This window comes from Acanthopagrus latus, chromosome 20 (assembly GCF_904848185.1).
Source record: "Acanthopagrus latus isolate v.2019 chromosome 20, fAcaLat1.1, whole genome shotgun sequence".
In the NCBI taxonomy this organism is placed as follows: Eukaryota; Metazoa; Chordata; class Actinopteri; order Spariformes; family Sparidae; genus Acanthopagrus; species Acanthopagrus latus.
Window position 1 is genome coordinate 14,139,452 of NC_051058.1, and position 21,333 is coordinate 14,160,784.

General features: G+C 41.2%; 1 protein-coding gene across 2 annotated transcripts; it reads right to left on the reverse strand.

Annotated features, from left to right (window-relative positions):
- Positions 1–82: 82 nt before the first annotated feature.
- gpam (glycerol-3-phosphate acyltransferase, mitochondrial) lies at positions 83–21,264 on the reverse strand. 2 transcript variants are annotated; one of them, XM_037081419.1, is made up of 21 exons: positions 20,613–21,264; positions 16,731–16,867; positions 16,423–16,542; positions 15,647–15,720; positions 14,129–14,242; positions 13,734–13,883; positions 13,443–13,542; positions 13,067–13,203; positions 12,262–12,361; positions 9,204–9,416; positions 8,885–8,998; positions 8,574–8,659; positions 6,956–7,068; positions 5,769–5,839; positions 4,829–5,096; positions 4,571–4,728; positions 4,215–4,292; positions 3,940–4,077; positions 3,660–3,849; positions 3,419–3,477; positions 83–3,320 (listed from the first exon to the last, which is right to left on the reverse strand). In XM_037081419.1, the coding sequence occupies exons 2-21, from the start codon at positions 16,812–16,814 to the stop codon at positions 3,204–3,206; spliced, it is 2,484 nt and encodes an 827-aa protein (XP_036937314.1). In that variant the 5' UTR covers positions 16,815–16,867; positions 20,613–21,264; the 3' UTR covers positions 83–3,203. The 2 variants fall into 2 exon arrangements, with proteins under 2 accessions (XP_036937314.1, XP_036937312.1); XM_037081417.1 differs by lacking the exon at positions 20,613–21,264 and adding an exon at positions 20,231–20,554.
- Between the last annotated feature and the right edge of the window lie 69 nt (positions 21,265–21,333).

Sequence of the window (21,333 nt, forward strand, 5' to 3'; positions counted from 1 at the left end):
ACGAAAGACATCGTATGCTGTCCAAACATTATGTGTCCCTTCCAGTACCAATAAATGAAATAAATAGACAGACAAAAGACAATTGTTAATCTATCATTAATTTATTTAAAAAGAAAATCCAATAATGCCAATTGTGCTTTGCTCCGAGAAAGCAAAAACAAAAAAAAGTGACTTTTTTTTTTAGTAGCTGGTGATTCTTCTTATTATGACCACAAGTTCTCTTGTGTGTGTGTGTTGTTGTTTTTTTTTAAGTTACAATCTACAGTGTTCTTTTGGATTCTCACACGAAATAAACCTTTTTGTTAACATGCACAAAAACAGAACCAGAAAAAAACAAAACAAAAAAACACAACCAAAGAACACTACAGTGCATTAAAAAGGCACCTGCTCCCCAGATACAGGCATTTTTGTTTTTATCCTACAAAGTTACATAGTCGTAGAGGGATGTCGTTAATGCAGCTTCATTATCGATGAGTCTCAACCATCCCCATCATTTCTGTACCGACTCCACTGAGAATTCTACAATATCACATTGACCTTTATGGGGACAGATGAGATACATTCAAGAGGTAACACATTTCATCTCCTACACGGAAACAAAAAAACAAAAACAAAAAAACTACTGGTCTCTGCGACACAATTCACACACTAAACTGTAAAATACAATTCTCAGGTTAAGTAGAGTTCACACTGAAGTGTCCATGATTAAAGGCGACCAGAGGAAACATGCAGTACAGTACATGAAGTGGTTTGTATCTTGGCGGAGGGGTCCCCTCGGTGTGGGGACTCGTACAGACGGTGGGCTCAGAAATGCTTTGAACGTCAAGATGCTCCCTCGGAACTTTGTTATTTTTTGCCGCACTCTGACCGCGCTCCCGTTTTTAATAACATACTTTTCTGTTCTTCGACATGCTATGGGTGTCTCTCACTAATCCTCCACAGGTTCTTTTTTTTTTCCATTTCAGGAAAATCTTGTACACAGATTTGCAAAATCTGCATGAAAATATGCAGGTTTATATTATTAAATAAAGTTTAGAAAACAAAAAGCTTTTAAGTTAACTGGTACCAGCAGTGATGCAGACTTGTCTTTAAGCACAAATATTCATTTAAATATACAACAACAGACACCCACTTCCTGTTTACTTCATTGCCCTGACGGGCTGAGAATGTCAGTTCAGTCAGACCGCCTTCACTTCATCAGTCACGGTTTGGCTCAACCTCCCATCGCAAAAGCACCAACTATTCATCAAACTTACTCTGCCCTCTCCGAACACACTCCCTCCCCCTCTCCTTCTTCCCGTCAGTTGGTTTCACTCATTCACCAACATTAGCCTAGATGTTGTACGTTTATGTTCTATGCAAAATCTATTCAGACGCAGACTTACGCACATATATAGACAAGAGCTAAATATTGAGTCCTGTGACGTTATCTTACACTAATAATGAGAAATGTTCTGCAGCTGAATGCACAGGCTCTGTGCAGTGAGGTTTCACTATGAGGGTTTAATTTCACGCATGGAGTTCTGGTATGTTTTTTATATATATCCAAGTGCTGTACGAAGGCAACTGGATTTGATTTGATTTTCTTTAGTTTATCTTGTGTTTCTTTTGCCCAGTTGCCTTCGTAAAGCTCTTAGATATACCACGGCCTGGATGACTGAGAATCCTCACTACTGTTTTTTGTTTTTTCAATGTTCCTGACCGACTCATTGCCTTTACTTCTAACCTGCCTGACTCTTTTTTTTTTCTTTTTAATCACATGCGTTTTGATCACAAGCTCCTGGTAGTCTGAAGTGTGTTTTTATGACAATTTTAGACTGATTTTGAAAATCTTAACCGAGAACAGTAAAGAAAAGGTAAACCTGACAGACTGTTATTTTCAGAAATATCACTGCTCCTTGCAGCAGTCTGCATGTAAAAGAAACCAAAGGAGGAAGACGTCCCCTCCTTTCTTTCATGACAGTACAACAGAGACACTATATCTTGTTCACACAAACAGCCAGCTCTTACAGTCTTGACCTTTTCCTGGGATGGATTACACAGCGGCTATGTACCATTTATTATCACCACACTATGCAGCTCTTCTGCCTTGTGAATGCCCAACCATTGGATCGAGGTGATGCTATGACGGCTTTTCTACAGTGAGCTTATAATCGGGTGAAAAACATGGTTATCCCATATCTCTGCTTTCCCTGAACCTGAAAGGCATGACCAAAGAGCTTCTGAGCTTGTTGTAGCTGAACTTCAGTGGATGTGATGGCTGGTATTGTAAGTGCTGCGCTATGTCACATTCATTGAAAAGTGAAAAAAGGTGTTAAACAGAGAGATCAAAGTCACTTTTCATCAAGAAACGAAAAGTGGAACTGAATGCACTTAGATATTAGTGGTTTGAATGCACTTAACTGTAGATGCTCGTTCTTTTCGTGTTTGCCAGGTAGATATTGTTGCACAGCTCGACTGATTGACTGGGAAATAACTGACCAAAGCTGTCTACAGGGTGGATTTGACTTTGACAGAAGGTTTTGTTGAGGAAAATCTGGATATGTATGCATTTTGCAGGGAATCCAATGACACAAGTGTGCATTTATTAAATGCACTATACATGAGAGACATTGATCTTGTGGTTTATGTACAGTTTTTCAATTTTCAAAATGAGCCTTTCATCAAACTACATTTTACATGTTTTTCTACTATATGATAGTGGAGCGCACTGGAGAGAATACAGCAGTTTTACAAACGAGCAGAAATAATCAACATAAAAATGCCTTTGTTGATGGTAATATTTACCATTATTTCCTATGCATATTTTGCTTGTTCACTTGTATAGACGAAAGGCAGCTTGATTTATTCAGATTGCTGTAAAAGTGATTCTTATTCACTAACCTGCTTGAGTATATCTTAAAATCGTGATCATTATTAAAACCTCATGACTTCACGACAGGAGGTTCCCAAAGGGAGGTACCTCTTCAAAGAATGATACACGCGTTTCATCAGCTGTGCAGTTCTAAGACAGGGAGTCGTAGACTGGAACCAAACGGGAAGACTGGCTTCAAGTCTCTTCCGGCTAACAGCTAATGGTTAGCGGCTGTTACGTGAAGGCACTTCCTGGTAAAGCTTTCCACAGAGTAGCACCTGGGATTGTTTAGAAGTAACCAGTAGAAGCCCTTTGTTGGAAGGAGCCTGGGGTCTGAAAGGTGTCTCGGTCACAGCAGGGTGAAACCTAAGATGTACTGCAGGAGTTTGTTCCGATTGGCCTGAGGTAGAAAAGTGCTGCTCAGCTGTAGAGTCGTCACCCGGTTCTCCCGTCTCTCCTTCAGGACCTGTGGAAAAATCACAACATGGGAAGCGAATCTTAACATGAAGTCCTGGACATTTAACACAACTATGATCAACAATTTAAATTCAAACACACACTTACCCCAAGCTCCTTGAATGTCCTCACTGTATTCTTCACCAAATAATGCGTTGCACTTTCACCTGGAAAAACGAGATCACAAACAACTCAAAAAACTCTAATGATTATAACCCAAAGTTAATCGGCAGTTAAAAGTCCTTTTTTGTTCGTAGAAGTGCGATTAAGTAATAGCTTTTTTGTGCATCGAAGGATGAGACATGGAATAATAAAGCAGTATGTATGTAAGGAAATGTTGCAGTATTACCATAAGCAGCCACTCCTCGCTCTGTGCGGGTGAGCAGGTATCTGAAGAGCCTCCCGGTGTAGTCGGACTCAGACATTGGCTGACTCAGACTGTGGACAAAAATCGCCGCCCCGCTATAGGCCTCTAGCACGGGGCTGACGAGTCGCTGCAAGAAGACAAAGAACTCCTGGTGCTCTGTGGAGACGCTCACCTGATTGACGGAAAAAAAGAAAACCAAGTCAGCTGGCTTCAAAAAAACACTATTAAACTGTGTTTTTAGAAGTGTATTATTAAACTAGACCTTTAGGTAGCGATCTCTCTGCTCCTCTCCAAAGTCGCTGTCTTCATCTTCCTCGTCGCTTCTCCAGGAAAGGGGCTCAGGAAACTTTTTGGGCCACGGTTCGTCTGTGGGGCTGGGACTCAGTTCCTCCTGGTCCTCCTGGCACACAAACACATATTACAAATACAGTAAGCACTCCCCAAGATGTTCACCATGAGGTAAATTCCAGCATCAGTCACAGCTGTTACTTCGTTGTTTTGGTCCACCAGGGTGAGGTTTTGTATCTGTAAACTGACCTCTGCCACGTACAGAACTCCGTACTGGATCAATCGGGTCACAGCATCGTGGAAAACCTGGTAAATAGTCTGACAGGGCTGCGAGACAGAGATGAGGAGAAGAAATGACAAAGGAAATGAAACATGTTTCAAATCTCTTTAAACCCTCAACAGTATCAAAAGGAAAAACAAAAACAAACTTACCATAATTGCTCAACTAATGTGAGATTTTACAGGCTAATATCAGTACTAGTGTGTATTATTACTACGTGACCATCAGCACTTCTACCTGGTATCATTCCCTGACTATAATAATAATAATAATAAAGGCTAAGAGACAGGAAGGTATCTTGAATGTAACAAAACTCAAGACGTACCGGTGCCACAGTGACCTCATTGATAAGGAAGTGGGAGAGCCCGGCAGCTTTGCGAATGAGTCTCTCCTGACTGATAGGGAGACTATTGAGACCACCAGGCAGATTATCAGACTCCGATTCCACCACCATCTCTCGCTGCAGTGACAGGATGCTGCAGGCTGGAGACAAATCATAAGGAAACATTGAACATCAAGGCAAAGATCAGCCATACACCAGAGTGAACGTGGAACAAAAGAACGACCTCTCAGCTCAACGTACCGATGATTGCATCAGAAATGAAGACATGGAAAAGGCCATTGCTGTAAAAGTTGAGCTCGAAAAGCGCCGGTACAGTTTGGCTCGGCGCGATCGTGAACTCTCCGTTGCGGTTTGCACTGCTGGTCACGTTGACGCAGTTTCCCAGCAGGTGGAGGGCACGCATGACCACATCCTCGGAGTTTCCCGAAAAGCCCAGATCGAAATCCCGCGACAGGATCTCCTCCTTCATGTTGAAGAAGTCTTCCACCAGCTTGGACAGCACAACCCCCTGGAGCAAAGTATATGCACTTTTTATAATCAGGAACAGGAGATCTATTTTATATTCGAGACCTGAGTACAAACTAATTAACCAAACAGAACAAAGTAAACATGATGATGACATATAAATCTAATAATGAAATAGGAAGAGATTTAAATAACCATTCATATAAATAACAGCATGCATTCTTAAATATCCTTCATGTAGGTAGAACATGGAATAATTATACAAGAACAATCTGTAAAAATCTGGGTAAATATTAGAGATGCACTGATCATTCGCCCCCCCAGCGAGACCGCCAGCTTGAACTTTTCAAAGATTCAGTGCAACAAAAGGCTAGACTGGGCTTGAGTTTGTGACATGCAGTACTGATCAATTCCTCACTCTGCTGCCACTTACAGCAGGGCGCCTGCAGATGGCAGAGGCTCACCACTCATGTACTGAGGTGGTGGGGGAGGATGCAGGAAGAGTGAGATCGCTAACAGAACAAGACATTCGTTACTACCATGCAGCGCTTTGTGACATTTGGATCACCTCGGTCTAAGTGAACGAGCGTGATGGGTGGAAAAAGAGACAAAGAGGAGAAATCCGAGAAACAGAGGTGTGAAGGTAAAAGGAAAGAAGGTGCATTATGCAGTGGATTTGTGCCAGGAGAGGAGGTATAAAGAGGACATGACTTACCTGTCTGTGTCTGTAAAGCAGAAGACAGGCTATGATGTGGGTAGACATGATCGCTGAGGACTTATTAGCCGCTGTGGGAAGATACAATGGGGATATAATGAGCAACTCACAGCAGACTGAGGACAATATCAAAACAGAGACCTGTCAAGCCACCATGTTTTAATAAAGGTTTGCAGAAAATAGACTAGCTGTAAATATTTACACTTTCAAATTTACAAGACAAAAAAACATGTAAAAGCTTTTCTACACATCTGACTTGAAAGTCTCTTAAATAGGACACTGGTGGGTGTTAGGACAACAATTATGCAACAATCTACATATAAAAATATGCTGTAAGACTTAAAATATTAGTGATTTAGCAAATTGTATTGTCTTAAAATAAACTTCTCAATCATACAAAAATGTGCAAGGTGCCAGGTTTGTCTTGGGTGATCACATACAACATTTTCTTATCACAAAAAAAGGGTTAAAAAGATCCAAAATGGAGAACAGACTAGAATATATGCAGAGTGTGTGTGCACACGTGTAAGGACACAGGTTACTTTTGGTCATCTTGAGTGTGGCTCAAGTTCAGGGGAGCTAAACATTTGTGGTACTGCATTCTTCCCCTCCTCTGCCACTCTATCCTCCCCTTCACCCTTATTGGCTGAAAACAACATGCCATCCAGCTGGAGGCTTTGTGATTGGCTGGGAGTAAAGAGCAAAAAGGGCCTAGTGTAGGAGAATGCAGCTGAATGAGCTGGGAAGAAACGGTTTCTGTAGTGCTACCCTGGGGCAAAAAGCCCTGAGTGATGTGGAGCGGATGGACTGATGCTGTGCTGTGTAGGATTTCAATTAATGGGGGCAGTATGAAGGATAGTATATCATGCGTGCTGCTTTAGCTCCAGCAGGTGCACCTTTAACATGGGGTGAAAAGGAGGCACGTGCAGAAGAAGATAAAAGAAGAACGCTGAATAAAGAAGCAAATGTGCTCCAAACAGGATGTGATGGGTTTCATAATGCCACATGACTTTTAGCTGAATGTAGCATCCTGGTAGGGAGACTTTAAATAGGATGGTACCGTGACAATTCATGACCTTTAGGTCTTTCTGTACTCCAAACTAAAAATATAATGATCCCTAAATATGTGACAGGGCTATAGTTAGGGGACAGTAAATCCACCGGCTGTGGAGTTGAGAGATTCTTACTGAAGAGGACGTGCTTGGCCAGGTTGTTAATAAGTTGTCGTCTCAAGATGTCGTCGGGCAGCTCTCGGTTCAGCTGCTCCTCCTCCTGCCCCTCAAACAGCTGAGCATCGGGTCTGGAAGAATAATAACGTAACATGTAAACACTGCTTGACGATTGTGGCTCTGGAATGAAGAGAGCATGCAGAGTAGAAAAAAAGGAAGACAACCTGTGCAGTTGCATAATAAATCATGATAAGGGGAAAACCCATACACGAAATGTAGGTACGCTATGTTCAACCAGCCTCTTCATGCCAGCTTGATGTGATAGACATGATAAAAAAGGTGGTTTTCATGTCAAAACAAACACTATGATCCCGAGAGAAGCGAGAAAACAAATAAAAGTAATTGCTGATTCCACCACCAATAAAAATTTGAAGACAATATTTATAGACAGGTGACAAATTCTCTGCTTGCACAATGTGTGTGACCTATATTTATGAACTGCATGTTGGTTCACTTCCTGTCAGAGATCAGACAGACATCTGCAACCCGAGTGATCCGGTGTTTTTTCATCCTTCCTTCTGTTGGTAACTTTGCCACAGTCACAGTTAGCTTTGAACATACTGTAAACAGTATTTACTGCGGGGTGATTAGCCAATCAGCTCGCCTTGGTGGCTACCAAGCTGAAGAAAAGCACCGTCAAGTTTATGAACTTTACTGCTTGCTTACTTTAGACAGTGTACGTCAGTCACCGAGTCTCAAGAGCCATAGCAACTCAACATAAGCTCTGAAAAAAAACATTCACTCTAAATGTGACAAGTGAAGTAACTAACAAAAGGATGAAAAACATTCATCTTTAACAATTAAACAGATGTACATCACACTACATTACAAGAAGAAAATATAAGGAATTACAAATGGTTGCTGTAATGCTGCAGGGGGGCTAGTGGCTGGAATTGTATGGGTCACTGCAAAGTAATACAAAGCTGTTCTGAGCGATCACCTTTATCCCATTATAATACGAAAATTATGTGAATCATATATCATCGGAATCATCAGATCTCAAACCAGCTGAGCACACACGGGAGGCGTCGGAGCGACATGTTAGACAGAGCTCTCCTGCATCATTATCAAAACATCAAAAGAGGGAAAAGTCTTTGGGAAGAAACCTTTACCTGTTCCCTCCTAAACTAGTCTCTACTCATTTTTACTCTTTCCATAAATTTCTTGGCGTACAACTCAATCATTCTAAGTCTCAGCAAACTATATACTGTTTATTTTCAAGATAGGGTTTTCAGTCGACTCTGCTGGAATGAGTCCTGAACTTGTGACTCCAGACCAGCTGGGATGAAACACTGCTGTCCCTGTGCATCTGTATCAGTTTTATTATGAAGGGACAGCGCTGAAATGTACTGACCCCTGCCAATGCTAACTCAAGTGCTGCGCTCAGATGTCAGATAACAAACCCTGCTGTGAAGTAGCAGGAGGGAGAAGTCGAGTCTGTGACATGAGGGAGGGTTCATGATATTACAGATGGGACTGTGGGACGGATGGTGTCTGCCTGTGCATCACTCAGAGGAGGATATAACTGATTGCCAGAGTGAGGAGACAGTGTGTGTGTGTGTGTGTGTGTCCTTACTGAGCAGAGATGATCATGGGCATCAAGGTGTGCTCCAGGGAGACTGGTGGTGGAACATGGCGGCTTCTCTGGGAGTCCAGGTACTCCTAAATTTGACACACAAGAGATTCATTACAAGCCAAATGTATTATTTTCTCAGTTGAGTTTTCCCATTTTTGATTTTATTTTACATGTGTTGGAAAAACCAAAAGAAAGCAGGATCCTTCGTTGAAAGTTTGCAACATTTTCAGCTTTTCAACAAAATCAACAATCATCACAACTGTAGTTGTATAGTTATAGTTGTGTTGTACGGTGAATTTGAGGTCAGCTACCTTTAGGGAGAAGGGCTGGTTGAAGTCAACTCTCACACAGCCGTAGTTTTTCCTCAGCATCCTGAACACTCCACATGCTATTCCCCACAGACTCTCATTCTTCTTCGGTTTGCCCTGAAGAGATTAAGAAGTTCAGAAGGTAACAATGAAGACCTGATAATCATCATCACATCCTGTACTATATGACTGAAGGGTTAAAGTTGGCTACAAAACCTTCTGTCCCTAACTAAAATTTCCGAAATAATGTAACATCTATTCTGTACTTCTGTATGTTGCCAATCTACAGCACACAAACAACAAACATCATCAATGCGCTTACCAGCTGCTCGCTATTGTAGTTGCCCTCAATAATACGATCATAGGAGATGCCGACCGGCACCACCAGCACGTCTGGGATGGACCCAGTGCAAAGCGTGTCAACCACAAGGGACAGCATGCCGGCACGAGCTGTAGACGGCTTGCCACTGCGGGAGCGGGTCCCCTCCAGGTAGACCTCCAAAAACTGCTGCTGACGCAACAACTCCTCCGTATACTGAAGGAAGTTTGACAAAACACAGAGAAAAACGTGAAAGTCGGAACAGGGGATGAAGTTGAACAAAAATAGGCCTGTCAATACATCTACAAGTCTTTGATTTACAGCCAGACAATATATTGTTGTCATCTTGCTATCAGGATATGAGACTATGCATGTTTATGGTGTGATTTTGGATATCATCGTATCATTACATGGCATAAGTGTTGTCTTTTCCAGACTTTTAAGGCTTTAATACAGTAAAATAATGTAATTTTCTGAGTTCACCAGTGTTCTACAACTTTTACCCAGTTAGTCATTATATCCCCATTACTGTTACTTAAGCTGGGGATCGTCCCATTTTCATTTTCAGGGCAGATAGCAGTAATGATTATTAGTAATCATATATCATATACATGATATACAATATGAATATCAGTAATATATCATAGTTCCCAGACCTTCCTGACAGGGAAAAAGGAAAGGCCGACATTGACTCCATTGCAAGGTTGAAGTGCAGCAATGTGAGTGCTGTGCAGCTGCAGTATATGCGACCTGCATACAAGTTAAAAAATGAGTGGTGGTAAGCAACAGTTTGACCCCCAAACACACCGCAGAGACCTGGGAACGTGCCAATTCTACCATGTTGAGTAACGGAATCCATCTGACTGCAGTATGTACACAGCTGTCTCTCTGCTATGTAGACACTTTTGAGAAGAGAGGCTTTGTCCTGAAATGGACTGCAGGCTGTGGCCTTTAGCTGTGAGAGAGGACAGACATCCAGGTTCGGCTTTCACCGGAGCAACTGAAATTAGAGCAGCACGTGGCTTTTTTTTCTTTTTTACATCTTGCACTTTTGCCTGTTATGGAGCTCGGCTAATTACATTTGTATGAGTGACAAAGGCATGCCAGATTAAAATCTTATCTTGAAGTGTTCTGTGCTCGACTTCCAACAAATATGGTGGAAAATATGTATAATCTGTTTGGTGGAACGTGAGGTAAAATATTGTTGGTAGATAAGGTTGTTGGTAGATAAGGGATAAAATATAGGCCATCATTTCCAACAGTTGCTCATGTCTTCAGCTGATTACTCTTATCTAAGGGGACAATACACATCATCTCAGAGGTACAATGCACAGTCTTTGTTGGTTTCATGTCTTCCCTTTCTCTCTTCCACAGACTCCAAACACAATTTGACAGCAATTATCAAACCAGAGAGATTGGGACAAATAATTAAATAAACTAAGAAGCCTTGCTACCTAGTCGAAAACACCTTAAGAGACTTCCCCCTACAAGTAGCTTATGGTGACGTCAAAACTTTTATATTAATGTGAGCAGTCATTTGCATTCGTGCTACATCAGATTTTCTTGTTAGCAGGTGGCTGCTAAGCCACGTCATCCAAATACTGGTGCTGAACAAAAAGTTCAGATTTGAGGTTTAATCCGATGATCATTTCTCACTCAGTGCAGTCAAACAGCTTTTGCCCTTGTGACTTTCTTAAGGGAGATGTGAAATGCACACACCAGGGTGGAAAGTAGAGCCGCAACTAACAATTATTGTCACTGTTGATTAATCTGCCTAATCCCCTTTAAGGTTAATAGTCCATGAACTGTTATAAAAATGTGAAAAATGCTTCAGTCAGAAAATCCCAGAGACTAAACTGACACATTCAAACTGCTTCTTTTGTCCAACCAACAGTCAAACCAAACACTCTCTACCTACTATCATAAATCAAGTAGAAAAGCAGCAAATCCTTACATTTAAGAAGCTGCAACCACCAACATTCAGGCTAAAAACAATTTATTGATTGTCAAAATAGTGTGAAACTACTTTTATTTGGATGAACCAACCATTGCAGCTCTACTGGAAAGACTTTACACAGATTAACACATTCTTGGCATAATTTTAATAACACTAGTTGAACATTCTCACAAACAATTATGTCAGCCATTTTACAGTCAGACTTCTGGATATTTAAAATACAAAACTATACATCTCTAAAATTATTATCCCCTCACAAGTTAACCCAGGCCTGACCTAGACTGTAATAGCAACAGGAGTTAAAACTGTGACATATGTGCTACAGTTATAACTGATGTACCCATCAGGTTACACTTGTACTTTTCATTTGATGTCATATGTCATTAAAGACAATATATCTGATTATATTAGAACAGTGGTCCCTGAAGTGAGGGGTGGGAGGTATGGAGTTATCATGGGTGGTGCAACAGAGATACCAAGTGACCACGCATATTTCGCCCTCGGCTTCACAAGTAGTGTCTCAAAATCTTAGCTTCGGAGCATATCAATCTACTTGGAGACTATACATACTGAACACAAAGAGAAGCATGTTTGACTGTTTTCCAATCACAAAGAAGTTGTAGTTCTGAATTAAACAGAGACAAGCAAAAGATGAATATGCCTGTCGGTGGGTGTGGGGGCTTGAAATATTGTTATGTACAAAAGTGGGGCCCCAGAAAAAACGTGTGGGAACCACTGTGTTGGAAGATGTATAAACCCATCTTGCCACAGAGCAAAGTTTACAGCATATAGTTTGATCTTAAAACGCTGCAATTTGTAAAATTACAAGATCAATCTGTGAAAAGACTGATTTTCTAGTCTTCATTTTAAGGTCTACTGTACAAAAAGAAGAAGAAAGAGCTGGGCTGACATTATGTAACCCAGGCTTTTTACTCTTAATCACTTGGGAATGAAAAGAGCACATAGAGTAGAGAAGCATGAAGACAACCTGCAGCTACATAATAAATCATACTAAGAAAAATACCACACACACAAACTGAATTTTAGCAAGGGCTTGTTAGACCAGCCTTTCCTGTAGAAGACAAATAGACACTTGGGACTTACTGCTTGTAAGAGCGACCGGTACAGAATGTCTTTCTTCCCGTCCTCCGTCTCCTCCATTTTCCGTCGTATGAAGAATCCTCCAAGTTTACGGATCAGAGTGCTAAAAACAAAGAAAGTCTGATCAAACACTCAACATTAACTGTAAAGATGTTTTTCCAATTATGTCTTCACTGTGATTACCGTAGTTATTTCTCTTTAAGAACTGTGATTATTGTGAGAATTTAATTTGATATAAATAACAACAGCTGAACACACAGTAGGTGGTTCCCTACAATTTGGAATAAACCAGTTGACATCCAATTACTGCCTTTATTTACGCCATTTATTTTTAGATACTTATATGCTGAACCTGTAACCTATAACACTATTATTGCTTTTTAAGACATTTTTCACTAATTCATTTCCTTAACATGTCATATTTTGCATCTCACTCCAGAAAGCTTGAGGTGGAGAATTAGTTTCTGGTGATTTTAAGTAAAGATGGTTAGGCTGATAATTCTAAGGCCTGTATTAGCACCTGTGTTCAGTTTAAGAACCTGAAATACTTTCAGAGGCATGTGAGGATTAAACAGATTCACAGCCTGTTGTCAGGCTACACGGCCATTTATATTCCCTCACTGTAAAATCAGTGTCAATCTTCAGTCTCACTCTTTAGTTCAGCTTTAATTCCTCTCTGATCTATATCCAAAGAATTCCCTTTCTTGTGATGTCAAACTGATCCTTTGCATGTTTTTACTCACAGGGAGCAGAAAAATCACTTTTATTTAAAGATCAAAATTGACACGAGGCTTCGTGGGTCTTTTACCTGAGGATAGGGATGCTTAGGTTGTTTCCTGCAGCAATGTGCGGGGCTTTGATGTTGTGACAGAACAGGATCAAGGTGATGAGCAGGTAGTCGATGTGGGATTTGTGTACGGGCAGGAAAACCATGGGCACATTTTGCTGAAAAGACGATTTAAAAAGAAACCAGTTATTTTTAAAAATGGTGTTTTTGTGACTGTCACTGATCAGTCATGCAGTCTGCAAGCGACAATGACTCCAATATTCACAATAACAAGACAATAAGTCATAAAGTGTGAACAGTACAGAACAGTCTATCTTGTATAGTGTCACAGATAAGCATATCAGATTATGTTTCAACAGTACAATCCATTTTCTTTGTATGTGTAGTTGCTGCTGACCTCTGTGGCAGCTTTCTTGACCATTTCCAGCTGGCCCTTGTGGATCTGGATGCTCCAGAAGAAACCGTTAAAGAGCCTCAGAAGGACCCATCCTGTCAGCCTGAACAAAAAGACAAGTAAAGACACGGAACAGAGGCAAGGAGTTCAAAACTTTAGCTTGAGGCAAAAATCTAGTCCATTTTTAGTGTATGGTAACATAATGGCATGCACTGATTCTGTCTATAATTCGTACCGGACAGTGAAATAAATATTGCAGTATATTATGGAATAAATTAAATATGATATATGTACCTGATAAAGGCTGGTGAAATGTTGGCCACCATCTCCTGGAGGAATGCCCTGGCTTTCTGCTTCACTTTACTGACAGCTTTCTGCTCCTGGCCAGACTGACTGGCTGCAGCATCCAGATCTGCGGCCACCTCCACAATAGCACCCTCCACCCTGCGTCGGACATAATCACAGCATAAACATCTTCTGGCCTAAAACACCATCATCTGAAACATCTAAATGCAGCATTTTTCCTACCAAAATCTAAATTAATCTGCGATTATTTTGCACACTTTATCCCCAAATGAGCGTTTCCATTTTCAGGGTAATTTACCAATGCTAATTCCCCCCAGGTTTGAAGGCTCAGTTGAACGTCAATGTGATTTTCTAACAATGTCTGATAATATGTCGACTCTGACCTGCTGTTGTTGAGCACGTTGTCCACTACATTCCTGGTGAACATGTCCTTGTTGACATCTCTCTCCATGACAAACAGCACATAACTCAGCCTGCGTGCCAGCCATCCGCGCTGTCTGCATGAGCACACACATAGAAACACATGTGCACAGATCAATGCACAGAAAAACATGCAAAGGCCAGTTCAGAACAAAAATTCAGGATGAGTAAAGTCTGCAGCGTTCTGAAAACCTGCCAGCTCACACCAATGCAACTAGACAGGACTGTCTATTATTGCCATAGTAACTATCTGCACTTCTGTGCTTCTAACAGCCCACTTCGCAGGCTTTCTTGTAGCTGGATATGATTTATTGCATCTTAAAATATGAATGAGCATAGTCATATTGGAGTTACTTGCAACAGCTTAATTTCTAGTATTGATGAAATGGCAAAAACAAAAGGTGAGTATGAAGCAAGTGTGTGGAGCAGAGTAAAAGTCTGGCAGTGCAGCTTGTCAATTTAGCAGACACAGCTGTTCCTAAACAAAATTAATGAGATAATTTCTCTTTTCCTGTCCAAAACTCTAAACTGACTTCCCTACAAGTTGACTGGCTGTTGAAAAAAAGGTGACATGTCTTAGTTTCTTAAACCAGCCACTAGCAACTTAACAGGCAAACATCCGCTGGCTTATGAAAAGCTGAGAACTGAGAAGTTCATATCGCTGAAACTGAAGCTTCGTCTCATTGTGAAACTTTGGTCTGTACTGGGCTTTAAGGAGAGAACACATCCTCAAATAGACAATATGCATGGCTACACTCATGAGTGCATTAACATATTTGGTGTAGAATATGTCATTTAAATATCTGTTGATATAAACAACATTTTTAGGCAGCTCACATATCCATTACATACAGCTTTCTCAATGGCAACAATGGATGTGTTTGTTAGTTTTGTTACACCTTGCTAAGCTCACACACACACACACACACACACACACACACACACACACACACACACACACACACACTAACTGTGTAAGACAAAACTAACAACAGCAACTTGTCAGTACTGACATCAGCGAATCTTGGCTTCAGGAATATACTTAAGTTTTTTCAGTGTATCCCATGTAATTTGGAGGATTACTGTATGTATAGTAAATAGCACAAAGGCACCTTTTATACCGCAATCCTAAAAAATATCAACGTGGAGGCTAAGGTCAGTCACTAGATGCATGTGTCTGGTGTCAACTGACAAACACACTCAATTATTCATCTGTCTACCTTTCCTCTGTTTCACAGGTGGGTCCTCTTGACTTTAAGCCATTTATTATACACAGGCTGGTAAGGAGGCCAGCACTGATTGTACTACACAGCAAGAGTTAGAGCTGTCGCTGTTTTTGTGAGGTGCAAATTAAGAGTCATGAGATGCCAAAGCAACAACTGAAAGGTTCCATGGGTTGAATATGTTCCTCTTGCCAGGCCAATGGGCTGCTGAGAGCCAAATACTGTGGAAGGAAGTGAAATGGAGAAGATTTTTTTTACCTGGTGTGGGTTTCATTGATGTAGATGACATTGCGTAGTCCCAGAGATGGAATACTGGCATTGAAGAGTCTCTCCTGGGACCCAAACAAAAAAGATTATTATGAAGACTACATAGGATCTTAACATAACTCAGGAGTTTAGAGACAGTGACACGTTTTTTAAATTTAAGGAATAAAGACATATGGCCATTCTGAATTTCCTTTTGTTATTTTTGACAAGTACTGGTTCATTATAGGACAACTATTTGCAGTAAAGCAGACTGATTTCCAGATAAGCAATCTATAGAGATAAGCAAGATGGAGCCATCAATGTCTCATCTTGAAATAGTCGTCAGATTGCCCCAAAATTTACCGTCTGGTCTGATTTTGCTTGACAGTAATTTATGCAGTGGTTCAAAAAGAAATTGTCTCCCTTGTGCCATTTCATTATCTTCTTGCATGTTATTTATTGCAACACTCATTTTCTTTTTACCACTGCTGCAGAAAAACTTACTCTGGAGCTTTCAGAAAAAAAAACACATTTTTAAAAAAATTCAACACCTCACTCAACTGATAACTGACAACTGGCCAATGTTTGTATAATCTTTAAAAGACAAACCAGGTAAGACTGTACTTCTTGTGTCTTCAAACAGCCACAATCAATTGTTATTGGCGAGCACTGTACACAAGATATTGATCCTTTTCTTCATTTATGTCAGAGTAGATAAGTTAATTTGCTGAAGTCTAGTCAGGTCCAGAGTATTATGTTAGAGTTAATTAGCTGTTGTGTAACTTTACCCAGCTCTGTGGTGTGCAGGAGTGACAGCAGCGGCCCACAAAGGGCCTCTTTCTGTTCAGCAGACCCTCTTTCCATGTACTGGTAACACAGCGCAGGACAGACGGGCTGGTGCTGCGGTCCTTGGAACACATCACCACACAAAAATCATTAAACGTTAAAAAGACTAACAAACACACAGAAATGGATCTGTATAAGGAACAAAAAATGCACTTAAGAAAGATTAAACGTCCATGATCTGACAGGATGTGCAATGCTGATCCTTCTGTTCAGTGGCATTATGAAGATATATTGTTGATCTGTGGCTTACCGAGTCTTCATTGGGATGTTTCCAGCGGTTACACCACTGCTCTCCATTGTTGACCTGCAGCAGCAAGCCATCAGACACCTCCATATTCTCTGCTGTCCTTTCCTCTCCCTCCAGATCACACACCACTAGCTGGCAAGCTGAAAAGACACAGGGACATCATGTCAGATGATATAGCAAGTTATCTTTCTCCAAGTCTTAGTATTACCTCATAATTTACCTTACAATAGACCATTTCTTAGTTCCTGTTTTGTGTGGCACCACAAGTAAATCAGATCATAATATAGATGATCATGAACATATTAAGAAGAAACTAGTGATACCAAAGGAAGATTATAGCAGATGTAGATGTTAAATCTTCAACTACCTCATTGTTACTATTTTAATGTGTTCTTATCTGTGATCTCCAAACAATTAACATAACAAGGTGCTCAGATTTTACTACAATACAGATTGGTAGATAAATATATAGATTTGATTTTAAAGAAAACACTCAATTAGCATGTTTGAGACTACCTGATGAATGAAACCTTGAATGCACAAACTGTGCAACAAAGGGATTGGTTCAGATTTCTACAACACAAACGAATCATTATTTGTGCTGTAATCTATACATGTAGCTCTCCACATGCTGCAACATCTGCCTCTGCTGAGCCCTTGAAGCGCATGAGCACAGTGGCGTGAACCAGATGTCACCAGCCTCACTTTGACAGGAATGCTTAACACATGCAGTACTGCCTCAGGGCCCCTCCCACATGATGCATCACTCTGATAGTATGAGTTGAGTGTACCCAAGACCTGTTTGCTCCAGTCGGGCCAGATTTTCAGAGTATTGTCAGGGTTACATTGTTTTTCACTAGTCCCCAAACACAATTATAAATAGTGGGATGGTCTGCTGTGGTTCGAGTAACTGACAACAAACCAGAGCAGAGAGCACTTTGCGCTACACGCCCAATCATCTGAGACTGAACATCCTATGGGAATAAACAGGTGACAGTCCTACTTTAAAACAAAAGTCTATTGTATGAATACAATAGATTTGTAATCGACTGGATTTATTCATGCTGTTGTTACTTTTGCCACTACTTCATGCATGTGCCAACATTATCTTATCATTTCTTTAAGTTGCACTTCTGCTTTTTCTGGTATTTTTGATACTTGTTTACCACAGTTGATGGGTAGGACAGAGCCACTCAGCCATCTTCAGACACTAAAAAACTGACTTCCCTAAACCATGATCATGATAACATGATAATTCAACAACATTTGATTTCAGCTGAGAAAAAACTTAAAATGTACAAAAGTTTAACTCAAATTAAAATTAACTGTGTCAAACTAAATTGTTCCCTGTTAATGTGCCACTAAAACAAGCAAAAAACTAAAAGTAACCTGTTTATCTACAGAAGCTGCAGTTACATTACAGGTAAAATGTACACATTCATCACAAGCCAAACTATCTTCCTGTGAGTATACAGGACTTAGTCCGATGGACGAGAGCAGGTTATCTAGATTCTTAATACAAAAATCAGATTCCATCAAGTCGTGCAGCTCAACAACCCATCATCATTCTTTGTTGAAGTGTTTTATCCAGCTGATACTGTAAAATACTGTTCCGGCTGTAAAATACAGTTTCATTTTTTTTCTTCTCACCAATAACACACTATACTGGTTACTTTCTTGTTAACCTTTTATAACAATAGAGTTGTGCAGCGTCTGGGCCCCAAATCCCCACCAACAAGACAAAAGAAAAGTTTGCCATTGTCCCACTCTGCCTGTGTTAAATGAGATGATGGTCACTCCAGTGGGACACTGGGGTTTGGTTTGTTTGGCCCCACATTCTACACATGTCAGTGCTGGTTGAAAGACACTTGACTGGAGCTATGTTCAGCCAGGACAGACAATTGAAAAAGGCCATAATCAACATATGCTCTGACATGTAAATTGCAATATTTTATCAGTGAACTGATGTGGTAACACAAAGTGCAAAGAGAGTACAAAGGTAGATGACAAACAAACACCTGGGCCAGTGCTGCTCATTAGACTGGAAATAGGTCACTGAGTCACTGTATGAATGATGGTTTTGACACTGAACAGCATAGAGAATGTGTGTCAGTTTAGGGACGGTGCAGATTCATCTTTTTGTGAATAATAAGTCTGAGGGAGCTGGCAGACATTTGGGCCAAAATGTCCTTGGCTAACTAGAACCCAGAAGAGGCTGAATGCACCCAGAGTATGTGTAGTATGTGATACACACACCGATGAGGCGAAGCTGAGTTTTCAAAAGGGTCAATGACCGAGAGTACTCCTCTTGATGGGGTGACTTTGTTGGAAGCAAAACAAAGGGGCTGGAGAACGAGGAGCTGTGGGGATTAAGTAACAGGTGCAGGCATCCAAAATTAAAGTTTCCATGTAAGCAAACTATTGACAAACGCAGGGTAGCAAGGCCATATCTTTCCCTTTATAACTCTTGAGATGCCAATAAGTACATATGTAACATCTGTCTTGGCATTCAAATCATGTTAATCATGATATACAGTTTGTTGCTACAGTGTTATTTTTAGGAATGCACCAGGAAGCACTTAGCAGCATTCAATATTCATTTACCCACACCAGACAATGCATGATTGGATCTTGTATATTTAATGACAGGCACACATTAAAAAGGTGCACTGTGTAGAACAATATTCACTGGTTGATTTTATTATGCCTAAACAAACCTACTGACTTTGATGTAGGTAACAATTTCATCCTGTTTTGTGTTGTTTATATTTGGGGGACCCTGACACCTTTCTAGCTTCAGACAGGGGGACCTTATTTTCCTCTGAGAACAGCTTGTTTATCTAGTTATGAGTTTCTATTTATTACCTCAATACTATTGTAAAAATGTACATCCTAAGGTTGAATTTCTACTCCAAAACTACATAGTGCCCCTTTGAGGAGTGGTTTTGTTTATGCCTATGATTACTTTGTCCTTCTACCAATTTCAGATGCTAAGGAAAGATAACAACGTGTGATATCAATCAAATATATTGTACAAATATCAGTGGGGGAGGGGGCGGGTAGCTTACAGTATGTCCCACTAAATCACATACGATGCATTTTCTAGAGGGCATAAACATCCCTAGTCACACACAGTGTACAGGACTGGGTTAATCCGTCTCATACGCTCCAAGCTGTCTGCAATAAGCAGGTCAAACAGGAGAAGTCTCTCTGTGACAGATGGGCTGTGCAGATAACTAGCCATGCAGACAACAATGGCACACAAACCGGCCAGTTCTGATCATCGGCTCGGCCACCGTAAGTAACGCCGGTCGGTGGGGTTAACGCCGCAATCTCCTCATCGGAGCAGGTTAAGCAGCTCTAGTCGCTCCATTTGGAGGGTCGTGCCGAGTGAATAAACGATGACTTGTGCGGTTTTCTGTCTCTGTCGGCGCACACTGCATGGCATGCTGCCTAGCCTCATGAGGCAGACCTTACGTTAGGGCTTAAGGGACTCGCGATACCTAGGAACGGAGTCCACATCCAGTATGACGTTGGTAAAGTGGTTAAATGAATTAGCTGTCAGTGGAAGCAGACGCGGCCAAGCCAAGGTTAGCTTAGATGTTAACCACCCCCCTCCATACTGGCAAGGGTCCTCTTGAACTCAATGTCAATGTAAAGTTAACCGGCTACCGCGAGGTTGTGCCACTAAAACGGGCCCTGGCGTGACTTGGCTGTAACTGGTCACAAAGACATCGTGCGAGCTAGCTAACGTTACAATACAGTTATTGTTTCCATGACAATACACGCGCGGCGGTTGCTTCATCCGTGGCGATGTAGTAAGCTACTGCTAGCTTGCCTGCTCGCTCGGTAGCCGGACTCGCGAGGAAACGAAATCCCACTTACCTTGAATATTGTGTTACGCTGACTCATATCTCAAAAATAAACTCCTCGACGAAACCGCAGCCAGCCCTTTTGAGTCCCTTCTGTGACCGCGTATCCCCCCCTATAAGAGCCCCACTCCGCTCGGAGGACTGGACGGTACAGCTCTCACAGATAAACGTGTGTGACAGGCGCTGGAGGACCGCTGGTGTTTTGGTACAGTGGAGGATTGGCCAGCAGTGCCGCTTTTTTGCCGGCAACCAGGAGATGGCAGCACCGCGCCAGCCTAAGCACAACTAGAATGTGTTTTTCAGTCTGGAGCTGTTGGATCCAGTTTGTTCTGTTTTCTGACACAAGGCATCTGTGTGTTTATCAGTCCGCAAGCAGCGCTGTCAAAAATGCTGCGCTTTTATTTTGAAGGCCCGCTATATTTTTTGTCTGGTTAAAACGAAATGAGATGTCTTGATTTCAAGCACCGAACGGATACACATACCACCGCGCCCCAAACAATAAAAGCTACACCTAGCAAAAGAATTAAACAAAGAACAGATGTCTTTGAAATGACAGTTCTTGTGCGTCCTCCAGCGGCCGGATATTTACAATGCATCTTACTGGAGCGTACCACTATGTGTAATTGAGGGGGGTCCCATTCAACACAGTCAATCGACTTTTAGGCACAGCAAACTATCTTTACCATATAAATGTTATAATTTCGAACTACATCGGTGTATTTACTTTTACCGCG